This window comes from Podarcis cretensis (assembly GCF_951804945.1).
Source record: "Podarcis cretensis genome assembly, chromosome: 6".
In the NCBI taxonomy this organism is placed as follows: Eukaryota; Metazoa; Chordata; class Lepidosauria; order Squamata; family Lacertidae; genus Podarcis; species Podarcis cretensis.
The window spans coordinates 2,196,892-2,220,900 of NC_137175.1; the positions used below are offsets into that span (position 1 = coordinate 2,196,892).

At 47.9% G+C, this 24,009-nt stretch overlaps 1 protein-coding gene across 1 annotated transcript; it reads right to left on the bottom strand.

Annotated features, from left to right (window-relative positions):
- Positions 1-399: 399 nt before the first annotated feature.
- On the bottom strand, positions 400-22,933 carry LOC307217746 (bactericidal permeability-increasing protein-like). Its single transcript, XM_079979573.1, has 15 exons — positions 22,701-22,933; positions 21,085-21,199; positions 18,770-18,898; positions 17,855-18,010; positions 16,315-16,378; positions 14,266-14,329; positions 11,547-11,638; positions 11,020-11,196; positions 9,627-9,686; positions 9,347-9,514; positions 8,665-8,732; positions 7,635-7,677; positions 4,887-4,950; positions 3,172-3,248; positions 400-1,039 (listed from the first exon to the last, which is right to left on the bottom strand). Exons 1-15 carry the CDS (start codon positions 22,819-22,821, stop codon positions 1,001-1,003), a joined length of 1,437 nt encoding a protein of 478 aa, XP_079835699.1. The 5' UTR covers positions 22,822-22,933; the 3' UTR covers positions 400-1,000.
- Positions 22,934-24,009: the final 1,076 nt, after the last annotated feature.

Below are 24,009 nucleotides of genomic sequence, written 5' to 3' on the forward strand. Positions count from 1 at the left end.
GAGCACAGGGTTCCTTTGATGGGTTTACCTCTCTCATTCCTCCTGTATTCCAAGCATCATCCTGTGGATCGTGTCCAGCAAAATATACTGCTTGTCTGATTATCTTGTCTCCCCCTCACTTTCTTCCTACCCAAAATGTCAGCATTGCTATTTCCCCCCCATGAAGGTTTTCTGCAATAAAGTCCTCTTTCTGCGTTAATAAGCCTTTTGCTTCCTCTGCATACTTATTTATTTATATTCAACAGATTTATAAACCACTTCACAATGTAGAGTTATTGAAGCTGTGTACTGTACAATAAAAGAGAAAATGAAGTAGAAACAAAACAGAGGAGAAAATGTAGACTCTAAAAGCCAATTTGATCATACCTACAATTGTGCGGTTAAGATTATACAAAAGGATTAGGGAAGCCTCCTTAAACAAAAAAGTATTTAATAAGTGCTTAAACATCAAGATGGCAGAAGCCTGTCCAGTCTCTCCTTATAATGGTTCCAGAGGGCAGGGGCTGCAACACTAAAAGCAAAGCCTGCCTCTGGGGCATGTGGGACTCTCAGTGGTGCCCTATCTGAGGAGGGCAGTTTCTGGACACGGATTTCTGGGGTGAGGCAATGTTACTTCTCAGGCTACCAGTTTGTCAAAATGTATCTCCGCCTATGCTATCATTCTGATGCTCCTACTGGCTCTAGGATCTACACTGGTGTAAAACAGCCTCCATTGTCCACCATGACAGTTTCTGAATCCATTGCTGAACCCAGATTTAATCTCAATCGCATCTATAGTCCCATCTCAGTGGAAATCAACATAAGTACCTGTGGAACTGCTGCTTATCTGAACAGTCATTAGGGTTTACCAGTGTGAAAATTATTCCAAAAACAGGGAGGGGCCCATTTCCGGGAAAGAACCCCCCACCCTGCTGCCTGGAAGACCAAGCAGCAGAAGCAGAAGAGGGTGCGACATTCTGCATTGCGTCTGGGCTCTCCTCTCTCTCTTTCTGCATCGCCATTAACCGTAGCGAACGTCTGCTCCAAAGAGCAAGAAATCCTGCGGAGAGATCAGAAGGCAGAATTAGGAACAGAGGAAGCTGCCTTATACAGAGTCAGGCCATTGGTCCTTCTAGCCAGTGCCGCTGGATTGTTAGGGGACATTCGGCACAGAAACATGTGTGTATACAGTGGTGCCCCGCAGGACGAATGCCCCGCAAGACGGAAAACTCGCTAGACGAAAGAGTTTTCCGTTTTGGAGGTGCTTCGCAAAACGAATTTCCTATGGGCTTGCTTCGCAAGACGAAAATGTCTTGCGAGTTCCTGCGGGTTTTTTCCGCTTTCCCCCCTTTTTCTAAGCCGCTTATCCGCTAAGCCGCTAAAAGCCGCTAAACCGCTAATAGCGCTAATCCGCTAAGCCGTCAATGGGCTTGCTTCGCAAGACGAAAAAACCGCTAGACGAAGAGAATTGCAGAACGGATTCTTTTAGTCTTACGAGGCACCGCTGTACCTTTAAGAAGTTTCTGGGATTAATTGGCTGCAGCTGGCCGTTGCTATAAAAGGAAAAAGCTGAGTTTTGTAGCCTGCCTGCAGGAATAACACCCACCAGAGTTTGTTTTAGTTTGGGTTTTTACACCTATGTCTCCTGGAGTCACTCTGTCCTCTGCCACCAGCTGGAAATCCCCCTCCAACACCGATTGCCCCCAAGAACAGGGGCTGCAGCATGTGTGATGTCATGTGCACATCATGTGACGTCACACCTGTTTTCCTGACACCAAGCAGGCCGGTGAAGCCTCCTGTGGCGTTGCTCTGGGCCGCCTCAATCTTGGGAGGGCTGGAACCCTTTCAAAGAAATATCGAGGGGTCGGAAGACAGCTCTGCCGCCTAGAATTGGCCTGCCTGCCTCTAGCTTAGCAGTGTCTCTCCAGCAATGGCTCTCCATGATTTCAGGCAGGAGTCTCTCCCAGAACCGCCTGGAGACACCAGCGAGGATTGAACCTGCAACCTTCTGCTTGCGAGACAGTCACCCTGCCCCTGAGCTATGTGTTGGGATACTGCCAGGGAGATATGGCCCCCACGTCGCCTCCAGACGATCCATCGAGCTCCCGTAGATACAGTATCAGCAATTAGCGACACGATCTCCAGAAAATAGCTTGCCACATTCCAGAGCTGATGCACGCTCTGTCAGCAGAATTCGCACAGCGAAAGATGCACGCAGGAGAGCATTATTTAGAAGTTTATTCAGCATTGGTCAGAACAAAGGAAAAAAACATGACTGCCTGTTTGCGTGTTCAGGCACAGAGAGAGAGAAACGAAAGCAAAGACACAACAGAAACATCCTGTGAACAGGAAATACGCAGGCTGTGACACAAACATCCTGCGCCCTTTTAAGGTGGAACGGAAATATCAAGGGGTCGGAAGACAGCTCTGCCGCCTAGAATTGGCCTGCCTGCCTCTAGCTTAGCAGTGTCTCTCCAGCAATGGCTCTCCGTGATTTCAGGCAGGAGTCTCTCCCAGAACCGCCTGGAGACGCCAGCGAGGATTGAACCTGCAACCTTCCGCTTGCGAGACAGTCACCCTGCCCCTGAGCTATGGCCCTTGCAGCTGAGTCTTCCTCTGGCCAACAGCAGGACAACAAAATCCTGGCATCCAAACACAAAGGGTCCAGGATGCCTACCTCCTGGGACGTGTGCTCTGCAAGCAGGGCTGTTTGTTTTATTTAATATTTCCTAAAAATTTATACACTGCTTGAGTGTAAAACAACAACAACAACCTTCCAAGCAGTTTGCAAAATAAGATAAAGCAATAAAATTATCACAACCACAATTCAAGAGTTTTGAAAAGTTAAAAGAACAATAGACTAAAAACAGATCTGAACTCACCTCAGATTTCTTAAACATCTGGGTAGCCTTGTCTAAGCAAGAATGTTTTAAGCAGGCGCAAGAAAGAGCAAAGTAACGGAGCATGCCTGGTGTCAAGAGGCAGGGAATTCCAAAGTGAAATAACTGAGTTCTTGCAAATGTGGAAGGGGTATTATGGGATGCCTGCTGGGCCAAGTGAGGGCCGCCTCAATGTGGGCTTCACCTGCTTCCTGAAGGAGCTTTCCCCACAATTCATTTTTAGCCTCAAAATACAGGAAGCATCCCTGAGTACCCAGAGTTTCTTTTGCGACGGGGCAAATTCATGACCCACCTGGTGAAGCTGCAGAAAGGCACTGGAGAGCTCCACGTGGTCCGGGAGAGGGAGGGGGAACCCCTCAGCCAGTCGTGCTGGAAGGTAAAATTTATCTTGCACTTACAAAAATATTGTAAAGAAGTAGACTCACTGGCAGGGTTTGATCAAATATTTGCAATTACAAGGAAACAAGTTTAAAAGTTAAGATGTAATAATGGGGAATGAATAAAGGGGGAAATGTAATTTGGGGGAAAAGGGTACAAAAATAATATAACAATATTTAATTAAAATATTGTGAAATTAAGGTAGAATAAGATGGGCAGGAGAAGCAAATATTTAAAGAACCAGAAAAGGAAGTTGAGAGAAGTCATGGGGGGGGGGGGAATTGGGATTTATAGATTTTCCTTGTGATAATAATGATTGTGTTGAATATAAAATTGTAAAAATCAATTAAAACTATTTTTCTAAAAAAGGGAGATAAAATTAAGCAAGGTCATAGAATCACAGAATTGTAGAGTTGGAAGGGACCCAAGGGTCATCTAGTCCAACCCCCTGCAATGCAACTAAAGGATCCATGGCACATGGCCATCCAACCTCTGCTTAAATACCTCCAACGAATGGAAGTCCAGCACCTTCCAAGGGAGCCTGTTCAACCACCAAACAGATGGCAGCAGAGTGGCGCATTGGGCGAACACAGCCTCCATTTTGGATTTGTATTATGTGCTTTCCCACACCAGAGCTATATGAATCCCTCCCAATTATGAAGAGAGTCTAAAAATGTTCTGCAAATTGCAAAATGGTATATAAGAGATTTCGCACACACACACCCTCTGCCAGACCTGAGGAGCTGCCAGCAGCTACTCAGCTCTATGAGAGTCCTGCTCTGCCATCTGAACTTATTCAGGTGTGCAGCCATAAAAACTAGAAACTTGCTTTAAACTATGAAAAAGAAAACTGGCCTGCACTCAGTGGTGGAGGTGCACCATTTGCACAGCCTCTGATTTATTCGTTTATTGCATTTCTGTGGATCTTTTTCTCCAAGGACCTCAAGATTATTCTGCTCTTAATTACATCTCCTCAACAACCCTGCAGGGTAGGTTAAGCCAAAAGGGACTGACTAGCCCAAGGTCACCATCCAGTGAGTCTCAGGGCCCAGTGGGGATATGAACCCCGGTCTCTCCCAGGTGCTCTAACCACTACACCACCACTGCCCCTCATAGTGGCCTCTTGTCTGCTACAGGGGAAGTGTGCATTTGCCCTGCAGTTTCCCTCACTGCTCCTGGTTGTCTCCTCACTCTGAAGTGCTCTGTGAGCTCCCCAATGCAGTGGCGTAGCGTGGGGGGTGCAGGGGGGGCCGGCCGCACCGGGCGCAACATCTGGGGGTTAGGGTTAGGGGGCGCAAATCCACGGGTTAGGGGGCGCAAATTACTTGCCTTGCCCCGGGTGCTGACAACCCACGCTACGCCGCTGCCCCAATGTTGTACACGAGATGCTAGACATTCCTCCCCTAGTAACTTTCCATGGGGTTGCAGGCCTGGCGTTTTCTCAAAACGGCACAGCCAGATGCCCTCCCAGGAACCACCTGCCAGTCTCCTCTCCTCCTCGGAGATGCAAGCGGAGGGGTCTTTGCTCTGTCCTGGGAGTCCATATCAGAGGCCTGGTTCTGTTGGGATGGTGAGTGAGAAACAAGGCTATAAGGAAGCACGTGGTGCAACAATTAGACTGATATTTACCGTTCATTGCAGGTAGGAGGGTGCTTGAAGCAAGGTAGTTCATAATGGCTTGCATTAATTGTACCTGGAAAGAGAGAGACAGAGACCATAAAAGGGAAATCAAGATGAAAGGGCTCATGGAATCACAAAATTGTGCAGCTGGAAAGGAGTGAAGGATCATTTAGTCCAAGCCCCTGCAATGCACGAATCTCATCTCACAGTCATTCATCCAATTTGAAACCATACTGGACCATGCTTAGCTTTACAAATGCACTAGCAGTTTTATTGCTGCATGGGGCAGTGGGGAGGAGGGTCAAGGTGTCTTCTAATTCCCCTCCCTGACTTTTGGCTTCATCCTGGATGCCCTACATCTGCCTTGGCCATTACATAAATGGGTGTGTGAATCAAACAACACCCAGACAATTGGAAAGAACATTAAGCCCGTGGTCCATCCGGTCCATCTCCATGGGCAACCAGAGGAGCTCAAGCAAGACCTGAGCACAAGAGCTCTCTCCCTTTCTTTGGTTTCCAGCAACTTGTATTTGGAAGCATTAAGACCTCCAACTATGGAAGCAGAGCAGAGCCATCATCCCTAGTGGCCATTAATAGCCCTCTCCTCCTCGGTCCAGTATATCTGAAGGAGCGTCTCCACCCCCATCGTTCAGCCCGGACACTGAGGTCCAGCACTGAGGGCCTTCTGGCGGTTCCCTCCTTGCGAGAAGTAAGGTTACAGAGAACCAGGCAGAGGGCCTTCTCGGTGGTGGCACCCGCCCTGTGGAACACCCTACCTTCAGATGACAAGGAACTAAACAACTACCTGACTTTTAGAAGACATCTGAAGGCAACCCTGTTTGGGGAAGTTTTTAATGTTTGATGTTTTATCGTGTTTTTAATACTCTGTTGGGAGCAGCCCAGAGTGGCTGGTGAAAGCCAGCCAGATGGGCAGGTTGTTGTTGTTGTTTCCATGAATCTCAGGGTTGTGGGTTTGAGATTTGCACGTTGGGCAAAAAATTCTTGCATTTCAGGGGGTTGGGTTAGATGAATCTCAGGGTCTCTTCCAGCTCTACAATTCTATGATTCTGTGATCTGTCTTGAACCTTCAAACAACCAGCTTAATTGAATATCAACAAGTTCTAGCGTCATGAGAAGGAGATAGAACCTTTTCTCTGCTCACTTTCTCCATGCAAGGCATAATTTAATAAACGTCTATTGTGTCAACTCTTTCTTGTCTTTTTTCTAAACTAGAAAGACCTCAGCGCTTACATGCTTCCCTCACAGGGGATTCCCCTCAATCATTCTGATGACCCTTTTCTGACTCTTTCCCATTTATTCGGTTTGCTAGTACAGTGGTACCTTGGGTTACAGACGCTTCAGGTTACGGACGCTTCAGGTTACAGACTCCGCTAACCCAGAAATAGTACTTCGGGTTAAGAACTTTGCTTCAGGATGAGAACAGAAATTGTGCTCCGGCGGCACGGCAGCAGCAGGAGGCCCCATTAGCTAAAGTGGTGCTTCAGGTTAAGAACAGTTTCAGGTTAAGAACAGACTTCCGGAACGAATTAAGTACTTAACCCGAGGTACCACTGTAGTTTTATCTTGCCCAGAGCAACCCAAAGCAACTTTGTGAGGTGAGGCGACCAGAAGTGTATAAGGGTAAAAGGTAAAGGTACCCCTGCCCGTACGGGCCAGTCTTGACAGACTCTGGGGTTGTGCGCCCATCTCACTCAAGAGGCCGGGGGCCAGCGCTGTCCGGAGACACTTCCGGGTCACGTGGCCAGCGTGACAAAGCTGCATCTGGCGAGCCAGCGCAGCACACGGAAACGCCGTTTACCTTCCCACCAGTAAGTGGTCCCTATTTATCTACTTGCACCCGGAGGTGCTTTCGAACTGCTAGGTTGGCAGGCGCTGGGACCGAGCAGCGGGAGCTCACCCCGCTGCGGGGATTCGAACCGCCGACCTTTCGATCGGCAAGCCCTAGGCGCTGAGGCTTTTACCCACAGCGCCACCCGCGTCCCACAGCGCCACCCGCGTCCAGAAGTGTATGCAGGACTCCAAATATGGTTGCACCATAGATGTGCAAAACGGCATTATGCTATTGGAAGTCTTCAGTCTCTTTCCTAATGATCTCTAGCATGGAATCTGACATTTTCACAGCTGCTGCCCACTTGGCAGAACCACCGAGAGGAATGACAAAGCAGGTGTGTGTCTATGACATCTTAGAATGGGGTGAAATTTGGGTCGGTTCACATTTAGTGCAAACCTTATTCACCCCTCCTGAAATAATAAACAAACCGAAGCTCAGCTGGCCTTCAACATTCAGACTATTCCAAATTTTGCAGCGGTGTTCTCCAGGCAAGTAATGTCTACAAAGAAACCACATGCTTAGAGGTTTGCATGTACTTGAGTAAAAATAAAATAGAAAAAAATGCATTATGTTTGAGAAAAGTGAATGCCAGTAATATGTATATTAGGAGTTACATGCAATGAGAAGTTGACAAATCTTCACGAGGACAAATAAAATAAACGCCAAAAACTGATGTGTAAAAGGGGAGAACTAAACTTAAGACTGCAGGAGTGAGAAGCTGAGATTGATAGGTTTGTCCACTGAGAGTGGCACCAAATCTTTCAGAGAGGGTACTGGCAAGAATGGGCTCTGAGCCCACTGAATACGCAGGTTGAGCACTTGAACCTCTAGCTGTGACCATGGAATCCTCGGGGGTCACTTAAGGTCACGGGATCAAGCAATTTAGGGAATGAAAAAGATCTTACTGAGAAAGGCCCGACGTCCGAGTGCTTCAGAGACAGCTGCAACCTATATGAGGATACGGGGGGGGGGGGGGGAGAGAGAGCAATGGGGGTTTTATGCCTTATGACGACAATATACCTTATTGACTTGCTGAGCTACAGGAAGCCAGTGGAACCAAGCCACAGGGTCATGGCTGATAATTCTTTTCTACACTCATCTTTCTGCATGCTCTTTGGTGCTGCCTTGGTGCAGGAGAGCACCTTTTTGGCCGAAACGTCTGATAGAAATAAATTGGAAAGTGTAGTACAACCCAGATCTCATCTCCCACAGTTTGCAGTGCAAGGTAAGCAAGCATTCAATGTGACCCTTTGGAACTCCCTGCCACTTGAAATGCCTGCTAAAAACATTCTTGTGTAGACAAGCCTTCCAAGGGGCTTAGAAAGTTTGAATGGGTTTAAATCTATACTGTGGTTTTAACTTTCTGTATATTTTAAAGTGTTGTTGGGTTTTTAAAAAATATTTTTATTGTTTTAACTTCTCTGTAAACTGCTTTGAGGGGTTTTTTCCCCCTACAATCAAGTGGTATACTGTATAAATTTTATGAAATAAATAAATAAATATGCATTGCAGGGGATGACCCTCAGGGTCCCTTGCAACTCTGTAATTCTATGATTCTACGAAATAAAGTCCATATGGTTTTTTTCCTGGATAATAGCCAAACAATGATATTTGAATTATAGAATCGTAGAGTTGGAAGGGATCCCAGGGTCATCTAGTCCAACCCCCTTACTGAAACAAATATATGCTACATCCACAGCATTCCCCTGATCCGTCAAGCTTGTAACTCTATCAAAAAGGGAAATGAGATTCATCTGGCATGACTTGTGTTTGAGAATACCATGCTGGGTCTTAGTAATCACAGCATCCTTTTCTAAGTGCTCACAGACTGACTGCTGAATTATCTGTTATAGGACATTTGGTGGTAGCTTCTAATCAAGCAAAAAACTTTTTTGGGGGGTATTAAAATGGTAAAGCACATTTGTTGTTTCTTACTTGCCAAGCTTCAGGGACCCAAAGATCTTGGTGGAGTTAACAGAAACTTTGGCTGAAATGGTGGTTGACTGAAATCAAAGAGAAGCAGGTTGAATGTGCTTTGCAAACAGATCAGAAAAAGTTTACATCATGTGAAGTCTATACATATGAAGATTTGGAATTCTTTTAATCATTGGGGAAATTTGCAACAACAAAAAGAGAAGGAAAGAGTTTTGGATTTGATATCCCGCTTTATCACTACCCTAAGGAGTCTCAAAGTGGCTAACATTCCCCTTTCCCTTCCTCCCCCACAACAAACACTCTGTGAGGTGAGTGGGGCTGAGAGATTTCAGAGAAGTGTGACTGGCCCAAGGTCACCCAGCAGCTGCATGTGGAGGAGCAGGGAAGCGAACCCGGTTCACCAGATTACGAGACTACCGCTCTGAACCACTACACCACACTGGGAAGGAAGGAAGGAGAAAATGCATCTGTTAGCAAAATTGAGGGGAATGTATAACATTCAGAAAGAAAAATATCTGGGACTAAGGAAGGGAAGAGGCAGAAATGAGCACCCACAATTGACAAAAACTCTGATGAAGGTGGAAGAGGCGGCTTAGGGCAATGGGCAGACTGGAAGGGGCACAAAATGCTTACCCTCCTGATCATGGGCAGCGCCAAGACTCAAGGTGTGTCCTGAACTTACCGCACCAATCACAAAGAGCGAGGCCAAGGAAGCGTTGGGGAGGATGGCAAATGCTCTGATGTCAACCTCCGGGGACAGCGAAATGGCGTCAGGTGTGATGGTCAGAGACGGGGCAGAAGAAGGTGAGATTTGGAGCTTCATGAGCATGTTGGGGTACAGCTTTCCCAACTGGGTGTGGAGAGCAAAGGCAGCATGAGAATCTCAGTGGAGCCTGGCTGCTGGATCAGGTCCAAGTGGACCCATCTTCTCCCGTAACCAAACAGATGCCCCAGCTGCTCACCTGTGGAACAAAGACCTTGAAGCATGTGGTGTTGAGCCGGACTTTAAACTCCTTCGGAACCTGCAGCAGGGGAGAAGAGGCGAGTTGGGGATGGAGAGATAGGACAATATACTATGACTTGGAAAAACAGAGGTTAGAAAGAACAGTCCCTTTAAACCTTCCTCTTGTTCTCCTGCTGGCTTTTAGCTGTGGGGGACATTCCTTGGGTGCCAGCCACAGTAGTGGGAGTCACTGGACCTCGCTCGTACCAGGTGGCACTCGAAGACGGACGCTTGTGGCGCCGGCACATAGACCAGCTTAGGCGCAGGGTTGGGGACTTGGACACTACCGTGGTGCCCCCAACTGCGCTCGTGGCTCCGGAACAGACACTTACAGATGGTGAGGCTCCACCTACACCTCTCTCGCAAACTGCTGGCATGGAGCCGAACCAAGCCACTTCAGAAGGTCTGCCGGACTTCCCACGGACTCAGACCACTGCCGGGCCTGACATTCCGCCAACTCCACTTGCAGAGGTTCCACCCACAGCAGCGGATCCAGGGGACTTGGTTTCAACGCCACCTAGGGTCGCACCACAGCCTCAGCAGGAATTGGGCAGCCCACCGGACCTGGGTACAGCTCCCCGGCAGTCTGGCAGAGTTTCCAAGCTCCCAACTTATTTAAAGGACTATGTTGTTGGACATGTAACACTGCTGGTCTAAGTATGTGGAAGTATGTGAAATGTAACTGATATGCTTTTGTGCCTAATTGAACCATTACGTGTAGTGCTGTATATAAGGAAACCATTATGATTGTCTCGGTGGGGAGGGGTGTTATGTACTGAAGTTCTCACCCTGGGCCAGCAGGGGGATACTGTAGATAGTTATGCAAATGAAGGATCAAAAGTGACGTTCAGTGATTGGATAGTTTTAGAAAGTTGCTACAGTAACGTTGTACTGGAGCTCTATATAAGCAGGCTGACTGAGCCCTTCAGTTCAGTTCTGTTCTGGCCTCTGAATAAAGAAGAGCTGTTTGAAGAATCGCTGTGTTGTCTGATATGTTCACCCACAACTTAACAACTTTGAAAAGCAGAGGTTAGAAAGAACAGCCCCTTTAAACCTTCGTCTTGTTCTCCTGCTGGCTTTTAGCTGGAAACTCAGCCCAGAACCTCCCATCAAAGCCAGGCTTCCATTGTGGGCCATCGACAGGCTCCTGTCGTCTTATTGGTAGAAAAACATGTCGGCAGCATTGAAGAGATGAGAAAAGCCTGCTGCACCAAGCCAATGGCCCATCTGGTTCCACATCCTGATCTCACTATCAAAGGGAGCTACTCAAGAGCCACTGTAGGGGATTGCAGCATGATCCACCCCCTGGTAAAGCCAGCTCTGCAGACTTGGGGCTCGCCAGCCCTCCTTACCATGTCGTCTGTGATGAAGAAGTTCATCTCCCCTGCTCCGTAGTATACAAGGCCTGCGGTGTTGAAGAAGTAAGTGGAGACTCCGAAATAAAGCATGCGGTCGTGATCCACCGGGAAAGCGAGGGTTGGTGGTGTGAAAGGAGGAGGAGAGCGATGGGTGAGGGAGAAGAATTCACCCTGATGGGAGAGGAAATGCAAAAAATGGAAAGTCATTCCTAGGAAAGAATGGTAATGAAGGGGACTCAGCCTGTTTCTTTTCTCCTTCCTAGAATCACAGAACTGTAGGGTTGGATGGAGCCCTTCGCTTCTTCTGGTCCAACCCCCCCCCCCCCCCAATGCAGGAATCTCAGGTAAGTGTTTTAGGAAGAGACGAAGGGAAGCAACAGGCAAGCGTCTTCCCACCAGGAAGCTGTCCACAGCACAGGAGGCCTCTGGGAGGGAAAGCTGGCCACGATCCATAAACCTCCCCCTCCCTCCCTCCCTCCCTCCCTCCCTCCCTCCCTCCCTCCCTCCCTCCTTTTCCCTACCTTCAGGTCCAAGTCTAGGGAATTCTGTGAAGTCACAGGAGGAGCAACCAGAGAGTAATCGATCCCAGACACCTTGTCAATTCTAGCCGTGACTAGGAAAAAAACAGGAGAAATCGAGGAGCTGGGGCGAGATGACAACAAAGCAGCGTTGGATAAAGGTGTCCATTTCACTCTCTCATTTTCCCAATCTTGAATCCAGTTCTCTGCATTTGCACATCAGATTATGTTTTTGTTTTTGTTTGTTGTATCCCCAGAAAGAAAGAAAAACCCACCAGCATTTTCGTGCCAATTTCTATAATACAGTACAGTGGTACCTTGGGTTAAGTACTTAATTCGTTCTGGGGGTCCGTTCTTAACCTGAAACTGTTTTTAACCTGAAGTACCACTTTAGCTAATGGGGCCTCCTGCTGCTGCCGTGCAATTTCTGTTCTCATCCTGAAGCAAAGTTCTTAACCCGAGGTACTATTTCTGGGTTAGCAGAGTCTGTAACCTGAACCGTCTGTAACCCGCGGTACCACTGTACTCATAATCAGAACCCTGCTGGATTGGTGTGTTGAAGCATAAAGCAAGCTCCATCTTGGTAGTCAAGGTAACCCAAAAAAGAATTGGTAGTTGTTGCGAGGATGAGCTCAGATATGTTTCCTTGCTTTGATCTATGCTAATGGGTTGTGCTTATCTGAGGGCCTTGGGATGCTGGGCTCTGGGCCCAGAGAGGGCAGAAGCAAACTGGGCTCTGCTGCTTTGTGCATAAAGGATGCCTAAATGTTTGCTTGGGTGCAGACAAGCCATGGCACCCTCTCACCACTGGGGGGGTCTGTCCCATGTCCGTAATGGCAGCAAGGCCCAGCAGGCTGACTTACCATAAACTTATTCTTTTTTCATATGTAATAAATCACTAGAACTGATCACTCAGGTGTCTTCATGGGTATACCTTCATCAAACCACTCCCATGAGCCCACCTTTGGGCTGGTGGATCGGGACAATCAGGCCAATGGCCCGTCTAGTCCAGCATCCTGTTCTCCGAGGGATCCACTAGATTCCTCCACAGGAAACCAGCAAGCAGAAAATGAGCATAACAGCAACTGCTTTCCAGAAGCATGGCTGCCATCTCCTCCTGCATTCATTTGTCTAAAGCATGCAGAACTCCCTGCCACTTGACACCCGGCAGGCGCCTCTACTCTTTTTGGCACCTGCTAAAAACACATTTATTTAGACAAGCCCACCTGGATGATTAGAAAGTGGACGTGAGTTTTAAACTGGTTTGAGCCTATTGCTATTTTTAACTTTTAACCATTTTAAATCATTGCTGCTATTTTTCAAAAATCTTTCTTTTTGCAAACCGCTTTGAGGTTTGTTTGCTTTTTGACAATCAAACAGTGTATTAATGAATAAGCCCATATTATGCCAAGGTATGCAGGGGCCCAGAAGCATTTTAGACTGCAGACTGAGCAAATCTACAGATCAGCTGGTCACAGACTTCCCTACTAGACTGAGCTGGATTGTATATCTATTTACATTTAGATCATAGCTGTCAACATTTCCCTTTTTTAAAGGGAAATTCCCTTATTCCGAATAGGATTCCTCACAAGAAAAGGGAAAAGTTGACAGCTATGTTTAGAGTAATTATCTCTAGAAAATTTAATCTGCATCTGTACATATAAAAGATGTGAGGTTTATGTTAGTCTTCCTCCTCCTCTATCCTCTACGTTTGGCTTAGAAAGAAATCTCCCATTGCCCTACTGACAACTTGTGTTACAGAATGAATATTAGCGAAATATTAGCTGAAAGCATTTTGGTCTCCCAAATCCTCCAGCTTGTGGGTTCTGTTTAAGGCCAGAGATGCTGGCTGGGCCAAGTCGGGGTCTCACTTCACAGAATCATAAAATAGTAGAGTTGGAAGGGGCCACGAGGGGAATTTAGTCCGACCTCCTGCAAAGCAAGAATAAAGCAGGCATTGCTTAAAGGTAAAGGGACCCCTGACCGTTAAGTCCAGTCGTGGCCGACTCTGGGGTTGCAGCGCTCATCTCGCTTTATTGGCTGAGGGAGCTGGCGTACAGCTTCCTGGTCATGTGGCCAGCAGGACTAAGCCGCTTCTGGCGAACCAGAGCAGCACACGGAAACGCCGTTTACCTTCCTGCCGCAGTGGTACCTATTTATTTTACCTATTCTACTTGCACTTTGAGGTGTTTTCAAACTGCTAGGTTGGCAGGAGCAGGGACTGAACAATGGGAGCTCACCCCATCGCAGGGATTCAAACCGCTGACCTTCTGATCGGCAAGTCCTAGGCTCTGTGGTTTAACCCAGAGCCCCACCCGCATCCCTATTTTGATAGTGTTAGGTACCACCTGAGAAACATTTTCTTGAAATTCTCTTTTATGGTGTAGCAAGCGGCGAACCTACTATCTATACACCAGAGGCTTTCCCACTGTTCCAAATATTTAAAAGGTGGGGCGTTTCCCTTTAAAGATTTCAGCAGCCCTGAAATCTTGAGTGATGCAAAAGTGGTGCTTTCGAACTGCTAGGTTGGCAGGAGCTGGGGCAGAGCAACGGGAGCTCACCCCGTTGCGGGGATTCAAACCGCCGACCTTCCAATCGGCAAGCCCTAGGCTCAGTGTTTTAACCCACAGCGCCACCTGTGTCCCTAGGCATTGTTTAGAAGGAGCTCTTTCCCCCTGATGGGGTCCAGCTTGTCACCAGCTTCCACCATCATTGCTCTTACCTGGCAGGGTCTGCAGAAAAGGCTGCAGTTTGGAGCCAATGGAACTGCTCACTTCTTCACAGACCTGGGAGGGAGAGAAGAAAGGCCATAAGGACAACTTACTCCTTGGCAGGAGCCCCATGTGTCCATGGGCTCGTTGCTTGCCTCTGAAACTAGCAGAACCTCCATTCCCAGGTGTGGTCTGTGTTGAAGTACTGGTGCTAGATGTGGGGCACAAACAACTGTGAATGGTAATCTTCACTGAGCCTCACTTGCGGCCCCTGGTCCTACCATTGTTTACCCACATCTGGCCCAGCGGTTTATCAATGTAGTTTTGGACCATGCACACCAGAGGCATATTATGGGTATGGTTGTCTTCTGCACTGCAGAGAGTTGGGCTTGAGGACCTTTGGGGAACCCCTTCCGACTCGAAAATTCCATGGTTCTAGGAATTGCTGGGCCTTTTGGGATGGGTACAGAAGGCTCTGCTTATGTTCCCATGAGAAGAAGAAGAAAACACTTCACTACCAGCTCTACCATTCTGAGATTCCACAAAGGCTCTGCTCCATAGGCCTTAGACACAGAATCATAGAAGGGACCCCAAGAGTCATCTATTCCAACCCTCTGCAGTGCAGGACTCTGAACTAAACTCAGGTTTCTGCGATGGGGCTGGACTTTCCAGGGAGACTCGGTCATTCCTTTCTCCACCCTTGGACACAGCAGATGGTGCCAGGCGGCCATGTAGCAAATACTGAAAGCAGCTTGTCTACAAGGCTTGGCGCAGGGCTCCCCTCCTGCTGCCTTTTGTGAAGAACAGGAGAGCCCATTGTTCCCGAGGGCACGTTTGGCTAAATTAAGCTCGCAAAGGCCTGTGAAATCAAAGGAAGCTAATTCCTAACACCCAAGGCACCAAAAAAACCCCACGTCTTTTCTGCTCAAAGCGCATTTGAATGCTGAAGTCCTAGGTCTGTATTCTGCTCTGGTCAGACCTCACCTGGAGTACTGTGTCCAGTTCTGGTCACCACAGTTCAAGAAGGACACTGACAAACTGGAACGTGTCCAGAGGAGGGCAACCAAAATGGTCAAAGGCCTGGAAACGATGCCTTATGAGGAACGGCTAAGGGAGCTGGGCATGTTTAGCCTGGAGAAGAGGAGGTTAAGGGGTGATATGATAGCCATGTTCAAATATATAAAAGGATGTCACATAGAGGAGGGAGAAAGGTTGTTTTCTGCTGCTCCAGAGAAGCGGGCACAGAGCAATGGATCCAAACTACAAGAAAGAAGATTCCACCTAAACATTAGGAAGAACTTCCTGACAGTAAGCTGATCGACAGTGGAATTTGCTGCCAAGGAGTGTGGTGGAGTCTCCTTCTTTGGAGGTCTTTAAGCAGAGGCTTGACAACCATATGTCAGGAGTGCTCTGATGGTGTTTCCTGCTTGGCAGGGAGTTGGACTCGATGGCCCTTGTGGTCTCTTCCAACTCTATGATTATGTGATTCTGTCTGTTTATGGGGCTACTGAATTCAGAAGCAAACAAAACCTTCCTTAAGGGGAAGCGGTTCCTTCAAGTCCAAGTGATGTCACAGGAGGTTTGCAATGCCATGTGTGAATTTTGCAGCGAACATGGAGCGTGCTTGGGAGCCACCGCAGCGGATTCCGCACGCTCAGCCTTTCCTTCCAAGTATTTGGCCCCCCCACTCCACCATCCCCAGGGCACATGCAAGCCGTTGACTCAGAAACAGGAGCAGGGCTAGAGAACCAGGCTAGGAACAAGCCAGAACATGGGCTGAGGGCCCAAGAGCAGGAGATGCACCGTGTGTTTCCTAACAACAGCAATGTACTTCCAAAAGCTTGCTTTGGCTATTGCTGTTGGTCTCCTAGGATGCCAATCTGAGCACTGCCGGGCGAACTCCTGCTTCTGAGCATGTGCAGAGTGCCATTCCCTCTTGTAGAGCAGCTAGCTCCTGCAAAACCGGGCTTTTTAGAGGGAGCAACTTCTGGGCCAGAAGGCAGGGTTTAAAGGTGCACCCATGCAGGGGTCCCACTTATTCGAGAAACTGTGGAAAGTACCTTGCCTTCCATGGTATTTCTGAATGACGACTCAATGTTTTTGTGGAAGAGGTTGTACAGCCAGCTGCGATGGGGAGAGAAGAATGGGAGGATCAATGTCAATAATGTAAAGTGCTTTTATTTCCTAAAGTGCTTGCACTACTTTCCCCCTTGAAGATCCCAGAAACTAAGAGCAGCTTTAGGTGTTCTGAAGAAGCAAGAGGGGAGGAAGTGCTTCCTGCACTGCAGGGGCTGGACTAGATGACTTTAGGGAGTCCCTTCTAGCTCTGCAATTCTATGCTTGACTGGAAGTTGCAAAGCTTGTGGCTGCTGAATGCGCAGCGATCTTGCCAAGGGAGTTCGAAGGGCTGCTAAACAGATATGAAAGACCACACAATGCAATGACAGATACTGTGCTGATGTTAAGTTAGGGGCTGGTTCCTTTTCGAGATGGATGAATGCAATGAGTTTTCAAAACGACAGATGGAAAAGGGGAGCCTGCCCTCAGCACAGGGACACTTGGTTTGGGCATCGTCTCTGAGTACATTTCTGAGCACAATTCAAAGTGTTGGTGCTGACCTTGAAAGCCCTAAACGGCCTCGGTCCAGTAGACCTGAAGGAGCATCTCCCCCCTCCCATCGTTCAGCCCGGACACTGAGGTCCAGCTCCAAGGGCCTTCTGGCAGTTCCCTCATTGCAAGAAGCAAAGCTACAGGGAACCAGGCAGAGGGCCTTCTCAGTGGTGGCACCCGCCCTGTGGAACGCCCTTCCATCAGATGTCAAAGAGAAGAACAACTACCAGACTTTTAGAAGACATCTGAATGTTAGAATTCAGGCTCGGTCAGAGGTATGTGCCTATCTCTCCAGGCACCGGCTGAATTCTTTTGACCTCCCTCCGGCGACTCCCGGCAGGAAAAACACACGAGGTCCGTTCCGGCGATTTTCCTCAGGATGTGAGAAAAACACACCAACTGCTTCTGCTGCTCCCTGCTCCCTGCATATCCCCAGGGAGGGGAATCAGACTCAGACAGAAATGTATCTACATGTCTTTTATTCCTGTCTTCAGCAGTCATACAGTAAAAGATGTCTGCTCTCTTCAACAAACAGAGAGAAAACTCCAAACTCCACCCATGTACATCCTGTACAGGTCATATGACACACACTGAGCTCACATCCTGTGCTCAATAAGGAGAATGGACTGCCCCTTTGTTTCCATGGCAACAGTCACATACATCCTGTCTGGCTTTGCAGCCACAAGCAGCTGACTGAGCTGCTAGAGCCTTTGCTTGCTGCAGCATTGCTGCTTTAGAATAACACTGAAGGCAGCCCTGTTTAGGGAAGCTTTTAATGTTTGATGCATTACTGTATTTTAATATATTGTTGGAAGCCGCCCAGAGTGGCTGGGGAAGCCCAAACAGATGGGCGGGGTATAAATTATTATTATTATTATTATTATTATTATTATTATTATTATTATTAGAGGTAGCAAAGGGGAGGCTTGTGTCGAGAGCAAGCAGGGCAGCCTTCCAGTTCAAGCTGCAGGGCAACGGACAACCACCTACCTCAACCTGCCTGAAAAGTGCACTTTGACGTCAGAGATGTGAGCGGCGCAATCTGCTGTGCCCACTGTTGGTCTCCCAGCAGCATCTGCCCCCAGCTTCAAGCCTACGGAGATGGAGATGCCCTCAACCTTCAGGTCAAATGAGCCGTGGTCCTTGCTATTTGGAAAGACAACAGAAGAAAGGATTTGCAGCAGGAGCAACAACAAACCCTGCCCTTTCTATCTTACAAAAAAAAGGTGCTTGGGTGGGGAGAAGGTATAACCAGTGTCGTGGAGAACCAGGTTGGTGCAGTGGTTAGAGTATTTGAACCCAGGAGACCAGGGCTCAAATCCTCACCCGGTAACCTTGAGCTGCCTTTCACTGTTTCTCTCAGTCTAGCCTACCTTATGGGGTTCTTGTGGGGATTAAATGAGGAGCAGGAGAACCAATTCAGGAAAGGGAGAATTTCGAAGGGCGGCTCTGTTTCGCTCTGCATACAGTGGTGCCCCGCTAGAGGAATGCCTCGCAAGGCGGAAAACCCGCTAGACGAAAGGGTTTTCCGTTTTGGAGGCGCTTCGCAAAACTAATTTCCCTATGGGCTTGCTTTGCGAGACGAAATGTCTTGCGAGTTCCTGCGGGTTTTTTCCCCTTTTCCCCCCCTTTTCCTAAGCCGCTAAGCCACTTATCAGCTGATCCGCTAAAAGCCGCTAAACCGCTAATAGCACTAATCCGCTAAGCTGTCAATGGGCTTGCTTCGCAAGACGAAAAAACCGCTATACGAAGAGCCTCATGGAACGGATTAATTTCGTCTTGCGAGGCACCACTGTATTGTTTCAGAAAGCGAGATTTGGTGAATCTGCCTTCCCCGTGAACTGAATCAAATTCCTCCCCACTGCCTCTAAGTGACCCAAAGGTAAGAGGCAACGATGGACTCACAACCAGCACTTCTTCACCGACCAGTCGCCCGTCACTTCAGCAAAGGCATTGGTGATGGAGACCTTGAGGCCCATGCCTGGGACTGGTGCTATAGCAGAGCTTGGCAACTGGAAACTGCGAATGTTCAAACTGCAAGAGAAAAAGGGAGGAGAAGGTCATTGGTTTGGGGAAATCAGCAATGCGATGGAGAGGGTGGATTCGCCTGATTCGAATAAGGGGCTTGCTCTTGACAGCAGTATGTGTGAAAAGGATCTAGGGGTCTTAGTAGACTACAAGTTTCACATGAGTCAACAGTGTGCTGGATGCAGTAGCAAAAAACGTGAATGCAATTCTAGGCTGCACCAACAGAAGTCTAGAGTCCAGATCATGGGAAGAAGTCATAGTCTCTCTCCATTCTGCCCTGCTCAGACCACACCTGGAATACTGTGTCCAGTTGTGGGCCCCAAAATGTTGACAAGCTGGAAGGTGTGCAGAGGAGGGCAACAAAGATGGGGGTGGCAGATGGGGGACAGTGGGGTTATTAGTTTGACTTTGTTCTTGTTTTTATTATATATTTTGTGGGGGTTTTCTTGTATTTTTATGTAGTGAACCACCCTGAGAGCTATGGATGAAGGTTGGTATACAAACTTAATAAATACCATATTTTTTGCTCTATAAGACTCACTTTTTCCCTCCTAAAAAGTAAGGGGAAATGTGTGTGCGTCTTATGGAGCGAATGCAGGCTGCGCAGCTATCCCAGAAGCCAGAACAGCAAGAGGGATTGCTGCTTTCGCTGCACAGCGATCCCTCTTGCTGTTCTGGCTTCTGAGATTCAGAATATTTGTTTGTTTGTTTGTTTTCCTCCTCCAAAAACTAGGTGAGTCATGTGGTCTGGTGTGTCTTATAGAGCGAAAAATACAGTAATAATCATAAAACCAAGGGTCTGGAAACCAAGCCTAATGAGGAATGGCTGAGAGAGTTGGATATATTAGCCTGGAAAAGAGGATACTGAGTAGAGATGTCTTTAAATATTTGAAGGGCTGTCCCATGGAAGATGGAGCCAGTTGGTTTTCTCCTGCTCTGGAGGGTAGGACCTGAACCAAGGTCTTCAAGTTACCAGAAGGGAGATTCCGACTAAACATTCGGAAAAGCTTTCTGGCAGTAAGAGCAGTTGGACAGTGGAATGATCTCCCTCAGGAGGTTGTAGATGTTAGAATTACTGCTCCGTGACTGCAGTCATGGGATTGTTGTCTATCACATGACGGTATATGTTTTGACTCCACAGAGTAGGAAGTGACGGAGACAGGATGTTTGTGTTCCTGTGTTCCGTGAAGTAGAACTATTGTCGTTTATTCTTTTTCTCTTTGCTGTCTGATGCTAGAGAGAGAGGGAGCCATGTTGCAGTGCTCCGTGTATGTTTATATGTAAATAAAGTAGATTAGCCAAAATGCTGAGTTGCTGAGGTCTGTTACACAAACTGCGAAGACTTTGTGGATCCCTAAGTGTGCCAATGTCTCTTGGCATCATTCGCTGTGATGTTTGAGCTGAAGAAAGCTTTCAAAGCTCCTGAATGATTGACCAGGAGGGAGAGAACATGCCAGTTGGGCATGTGTCTCTGCCAGGGTCCTACTTGAGTGTAGGCCGAGCTCCTGACAGTAGACTCTCCTTCCTTGGAGGTTGGATGGCCATCTGCCATGGATGCTTTAGTTGAGATTCCTGTCTTGCAGGGGGTTGGCCTAGATGACCGTTGGGGTTCCCACCAACTCTACAGTACCTTTTCAGTGGCCTTTTCTTTGGAACTCTAGATCTTAATGTGAGCACCGAAACAACCCTTTACCCAAAGCAAAGAGGCCTCCAGAACGTTCAGGCCTGTGAGTCGCACAAGATGAGTTTGGCCCTGGCTGGGCAGAAGTGCCAGCTTGGCCCTGCAACCGTGGGTGCCCGGCGCCATGGGTGCCATGGAATATGCATGACCCTAGCACCAAAATTTGTGGGTGCCCAGTCCCTTCATGGGCACCCAGGGCCCCAGGGAGTTGGCATCTACGTAGCTGGGTGATGTGATGTTGAAAGAGGCTGTGCAGGAGGAGCTGTGGTGGACCTTGAGCTTTTTGGAGTGGAAAGGACTAAACCATCTTAGAAATGAGCCCCCCTGCTCATTCTCAAATGATTGATCTACTTATTTAAGTCTCTGCCTGCCCCCCCCCAAAGAAATTTTATCCCTCCCAACTTCCTTTGAGTTGTCTCCACAAGACACCCCAACTGCACCTTGCCCGGGGCAGAAACCATGTTCTCCAGAACCTATTATTGTAGTCTCTTCCAATCTGTGGTGGCCTCACCTGTAGAGTTTGTAGTCCACTCTTCCAATAACTTTAACTCTGAAGGATCCAGAGAAGTCGGGCAGAGTCAGCTGTGCCAGTTTCTGCTGCAAGGCTGCCACCCCCTCCTGGCGAGCTGAAGCAAAGGAGAGAAAAGGTTGGCATCAGACCGTTTGCATCCCTCTTGAAGGAACCGATTTGCCTTTTTGGGGCCCTCTCTCCCTACTTAGAAAAAAAAATTCAAAGCCAAAAGCAATGGCTTTATTTAGTGTAAAAAGGCCAAACATCTCGGAGTGAGTGACAATAAAACAATACCGTTATCATTGAAAACAGCTCTTTCAAACATTTGAAAAGGGAAATCAGCACTAAACTTAAATTCAGATTAAAACATACATCAGAAATTCTACATCCCTGGACAGGCTTATCTAAACCAAAACATTTTTATCACACACCAAAAAGAGTGATAAAAGAGTACAGTACCAAAAGAATACAGTAAAAGAGTACCAAAAAGAGTACGGTGAAAGCGCCTGCCTGGTGTCATGAAGCAGGGAGTTCCAAAGGTTAGGTGCTGCCACACAGAAAAATTGCCTGATTACAAATAATAATAATAATAATTTATTTTTACCCCGCCCTCCCCAGCCAAGTCCAGGCTCAGGGCGGCTAACAACCAATAATAAAAACAAGTTGATTGAAATACAACTTAAAAACAAGGTTAAATACAAATTAAATGTGGGATGGGGAGTGATGTGGCACATTTAACTGCATGAGTTCCACAGATCAAAGCAGTCAGGTGGGCAGGGACCCAAGAAAGAAAGTGTGGCAGGCCTAAGGTGGACCCTGGAACCCCCCCCCCTTCAGCTGTATCCACTCAGCCAGCAGTCAAATGGAGCCCCACACTGTCAGCAGAAAACTCTTGTTCCTGCAGGCAAATATCTTGTTTTAGATCGCAGCTCACGGCACAGAGTTAAACTATGGAACTCCCTCCTGCAGGAGCATTCGTCCCTCTGAGCGTGGAAGCAGAGCAGAGGCGCCGGGGCAGCAGCCCGCGATTAACCCCCGCTGCAGGAATTTGCCTAATCCTCTTTTAAAGCCGTCCTGTGGGAGGGAGTTCCGTAGGTTAACTATGGAATTGCTTTCATTGGTCTGTCCTGAATCTTCCAACATTTCAGCTCCATGGGATGTCCACAGGTTCTAGAGTTATGAGAGAGACACACACAGAGAGAATCTTTTCCACTTTCTCTGCGTCAGGCATCGTTGTATAAACTTCTATCAAGTCAACTCTTTCTTGCCTTCGGTTTAGAGAAAAGTCCCAAGCAACTGCAGCCTTTCCTCCCCTTCCCGTTGTCATATTGGTGGCCCTTTCCTGAAGCTTTTCCAAACCTACAATATCCATTTTGACGTGAGGCAACCAGAACTGTACACACTATTTATTTTTATTGATGACGTTTCAATCCCGCTTTTCCTTCCAGGCACTCAGAGTGGGGGGCAGGAGGGCATCCTCCTCCCCATTTTATCCTCAACAACAACCCTGAGAGGCAGGTTAGGCTGAGAGACTCCAGACCTCCTGGCTCTTCAACCATGACATGAGCCTGCAGGCTGGGGGGGGGGGGTCATAATGGGTAATAAAAGGCACCCACCATAGTCCAGGCCTTTGTCCGTGATTCTGCCCACAAAGCCCGGTCCTGTGGCCCCGGAGAGAGGACTGTAGTGAAGACAGAGCAGCAGAGAAGCCAGGAGGAGGTTTCTCGCCTTGGACATCCTTGCTGCAGCCCCGAACCCCCTCAGATCCTTCTGCCCAGGGAATCTGCAGCTACGAACCCCTTTGCATTTAGCTGAGAGGAAAACGGAAGTGAGAGTGAGCAGACAGAAGCAGAGGGACCAGAAAGCTATATTTGTATTTCCTCAAAAAGGTTTTTCCCCTGTTGCACAATCTGCAGCCAAGGTTCCGGGTGGGGTTTGTGGATTTTGTGGGCTGGGCATGCACAGAGGCTTCCAGGGCCTTCAGAGCTGCATGCTCTGTGACTCACGCAGCATGGGACGGATCCTGCATCACATGGGTGCTCTCGCTGTTTGGCTTGTGACGGGCATACCAGGCTCCAGGGTTTGGCTTCAAAAGCAGAGCTGCTCCTGGACCTCAAGAATGTAAGAAGAGGGTCTGCAGGATCAGGCCCATCTAGTCCAGCATCCTGTTCTCACAGTGGCCAACTAGGTGGCCAGTATGGGAAAAACCTGCAAGAAGAAACTATGGTTTCCATCAACTGGTGTTTACAAGCACTTCTGCCTTTGTTCAGCTGCGGAGGGCAGAACATTGCTCCAATTGGAGAACAGCCTTTATCAAAGGTGTCCTGGGCTTTGAAGACACTCGAACTCAGGACACAAAGGAGAAACGTGCCAAGAGGAAGGCACGCTTGGCAAATCCACACCGTGATCAACTCCCGCCTGGAAACCAATGTCCCCACTGTGGAAGGATGTGTGGATCCAGAATTGGCCTCCACAGTCACTTATGGACTCATTGTTAAAACTGTGTTCATGGAAGACAATCTTACTCAGCTATGAGTGATCGAAGAAGAAGAAGAAGAAGAAGAGGAGGAGGAGGAGGAGGAGGAGGAGGAGGAAGAAGAAAGCTATTGTGGCTAATAGGCATCAATAGCTCTCTGCTCCTCCATGGATCTTTTAAATCCATCCAAGTTGGAGGTGATCACTGGCCCCCCCAAAACCCTTACAAGGGCTCCTCATTCAGATGATCCATTTACGTAGCATGTTTACAATTATCATTAATATCCTACCTTTTCCCCAGATCAGGACACAGGGCAGCTTACACAAATTAAAGCAGCCTCAAATAAAATTATAAAAACGTGTAAAAGATCATCGTTAAAGGGTGATCAAACTTTAGCAGAAATAAAACAATATTAAAAAAACAAATCTATTAAAATACAGGTAATAAAA

Bases quoted from the DNA above. Each gene is read 5' to 3' on its own strand.
- LOC307217746 (XM_079979573.1), bottom strand. From the start codon at position 22,821: ATGTCCAAGGCGAGAAACCTCCTCCTGGCTTCTCTGCTGCTCTGTCTT. The intron at 11,639-14,265 runs GTAAGAGCAATG...TTTTTTTCCTAG, and splicing joins TTTTCTGCAGACCCTGCCAG to TCACGGCTAGAATTGACAAG. The intron at 1,040-3,171 runs GTGGGTCATGAA...ATCTCTCCGCAG, and splicing joins CCTTTCTGCAGCTTCACCAG to GATTTCTTGCTCTTTGGAGC.